Genomic DNA, 2,514 nt, shown 5'->3' on the forward strand with positions numbered 1-2,514 from the left:
TGCATATCCTGATCACCCATTAAGGGTGATTGCCCTTCACCATTCATCGCCCATTAAGGGTGATTGCCTTTCTCCATCTGCATACAGTTTCATGCCCGTTGCTGGTTGGCTAACTAGCAACAGGGTCTTGCCAGCCAATGGAATTGTGTGATTACAAGCCAGGGGAATCCCATAAAAGAGGGCTCCCCTGGCCCAGAGAACGAGTCCGGATTTACTTTATGCCTTGCCAATAAACCAAGAGCCGACTGTCACTCGACTCGTGTCTTACTGCCTGCGCGATCCAACAATATAGGACAGGGGTAGGCCACCTTGGCTCTTTTATGGCTCGTGGACTTCAACTCCCAGAATCCCTGAGCCAGCCATGCTGAGGGGACAGGGAGAGGTTTCCATGCTTAGCCATGCTGGCTCAGGAATTCTGGGAGTTGAAGTCTACCAGTCATAAAAGAGCCAAGGTTGCCTATCCCTGGCCCAGTGGAAGATGGGGCAAGTGAGAAAAGTAATGTTGGGCCTTTCCAAGGCAAACTCCACTTTTCTCTGGGCATTGTGGCATGGCACATAGACTGAAGAGGTTTTGGCCTCCCAAACCAAAGGCAGAATATGAAAAATAAGTAGGTTTTGCTTCCCAAAGCTTCGGTCTACGATAGTGGTCTGCAACCCAGGATCTTGTAGGTGGTAGGGCAGCCATGACATCTTAAGAGGCATCAAATCCCCACCTCCAAGTGGATCTACTTTACTGATAGAGGTAAAGGAAAGGTCTTCAAAATTTAATATTAAAAGAGAAATTTAAAATTGAATTTGCTGCAGTGGAAATTTACTGCCTGGACAAACAAGCTTAACCAAAAACTATAATGGCTGGGAAACAGGAAAGGATAGCATAAAGGCGGGATGTGAGATAAATACGTAGGCAAAAATTAGCTGGGTCTTAGAGTGGGAAAGGAAGAAGGCAAGCTATAAAAACATATGTTAAGAGGAAATGGCTAGCCAGAAAAACGTAACTAAACTGAGAAACGGGAAAGAACCTATTTTTTCTAAGGGGCCCAGAACTCAAAACCAACAATTGAATATGTCTAATATTTTATATTATTAATGTACATGTGATGTATGATTTAGTATGTAGCAGGAAATAGGTAGGAGGCGGTCGGAAAGAGTAGTAACCTCGTAGTATCTCAGCCAACGGGGAAAGAGGAGGGATGTGGCAGCCGGGACAAGGCTGTATAAAGAAGGGAATATTTTGGGTTGAAACTTTGGAGAGAAGGACGAGGGGGGACATGATAGCAGTCTTCCAATATCTCAGGGGCTGCCACAAAGAAGAGGGAGTCAAGCTATTCTCCAAAGCACCTGAAGGCAGGACGAGAAGCAACGGGTGAAAACTGATCAAGGAGAGAAGCAACCTAGAACTAAGGAGAAACTTCCTGACAGTGAGGACAATTAACCAGTGGAACAACCTGCCTCCAGAAGCGGTGAATGCTCCAACACCGGAGGTTTTTAAGAAGAGACTGGACAGCCATTTGTCCGAAATGGTGTAGGGTTCCTGCCTGAGCAGGGGGTTGGACTCGATGACCTCCAAGGTCCCTTCCAACTGTTTATTATTATTATTATTATTATTATTATTATTATTATTATTATTATTATTATTATTATTATTATTAACTTAATTTCTGTCCATAAGGTGGCCCTGCTTTGGCGGATGGGGCCAGAGGAAATGTCATTTGTAGGCCTTGCACTTCGCAACTTCTTCTGCATTAATTCAGCTCTTCCACTGAAGGCAGGCGGGCAGAGAGTGGAGTAGCTCTCTCACTAGGAAAGTGTCAAGTGCAAAGAATCAGGACCACGTGTTGCGTTGCAGTTGCAGAATATTTTATTGCTCAAGCCTACACACAAGAATCCAGTCAACTAAAATGCAACACTTAAGTTCAACGGGAACTGAAGAGGGGTTAGGACTTGGATCATTTTATGGGAACATAAAAATTCTAGCCTTCCTTAACTGCACCACCCCCAGCTCTGCCTGCTGCTCTCCTACAGGACAGTGGCTAATTAAGGGCAGAAATTTACTCGTGGGCTATTGAAGAGGTCGGCATTTGGACTACTTTGGTGTGGTATGGTCGCAGCCACCATCTTGACCTTGTTGACGCCCCCCCCTCCCCGTGCCTGGCCCTTGTCCAGTTGGGTATCTCTTAACAGGAGCTGTTGAACAGATCGATTTTCTCCCGCCCGTAGAGATCAGCCAGAATTTTCTGCAGTTTCTCCAAGCTCCATTCTTTCACGTCGTTCTCACTGTTTTTTGCTATGGCCGCCCATGAGGCCCTCTTCTTCTGATCCTTCACACAGCAGGCTGCAGACCAGATGTGGCTAGGTTTATTGACCCGGTGGTCCGAGAGATACTCCTTTCCCGGAACCACCCCCGCAATGACGTACATGTCAAGGCAGGACTGAGCTTCCTTCCTGAGACGGTTTTCGTAGCTCGCCCAGGCATCTTGGTTGAGTTTGCTGAACTGGGGCACGATGTTAGTCAAG

General features: G+C 46.4%; 1 protein-coding gene across 1 annotated transcript in view; it reads right to left on the bottom strand.

The window, feature by feature from the left end:
• Window positions 1–2,005: 2,005 nt before the first annotated feature.
• The window catches only part of LOC107300786 (endonuclease domain-containing 1 protein-like), a 6,816-nt gene continuing 6,307 nt past the window's right edge, over window positions 2,006–2,514 (bottom strand). Inside the window, exon 3 of the mRNA XM_015830076.2 lies at window positions 2,006–2,514. Within this exon, the coding sequence (XP_015685562.2) occupies window positions 2,175–2,514 (340 nt within the window). The 3' untranslated portion in view covers window positions 2,006–2,174.

This window comes from Protobothrops mucrosquamatus, unplaced genomic scaffold, assembly GCF_001527695.2.
Source record: "Protobothrops mucrosquamatus isolate PMUCROS unplaced genomic scaffold, P.Mucros_1.0 scaffold8435, whole genome shotgun sequence".
NCBI lineage: Eukaryota > Metazoa > Chordata > Lepidosauria > Squamata > Viperidae > Protobothrops > Protobothrops mucrosquamatus.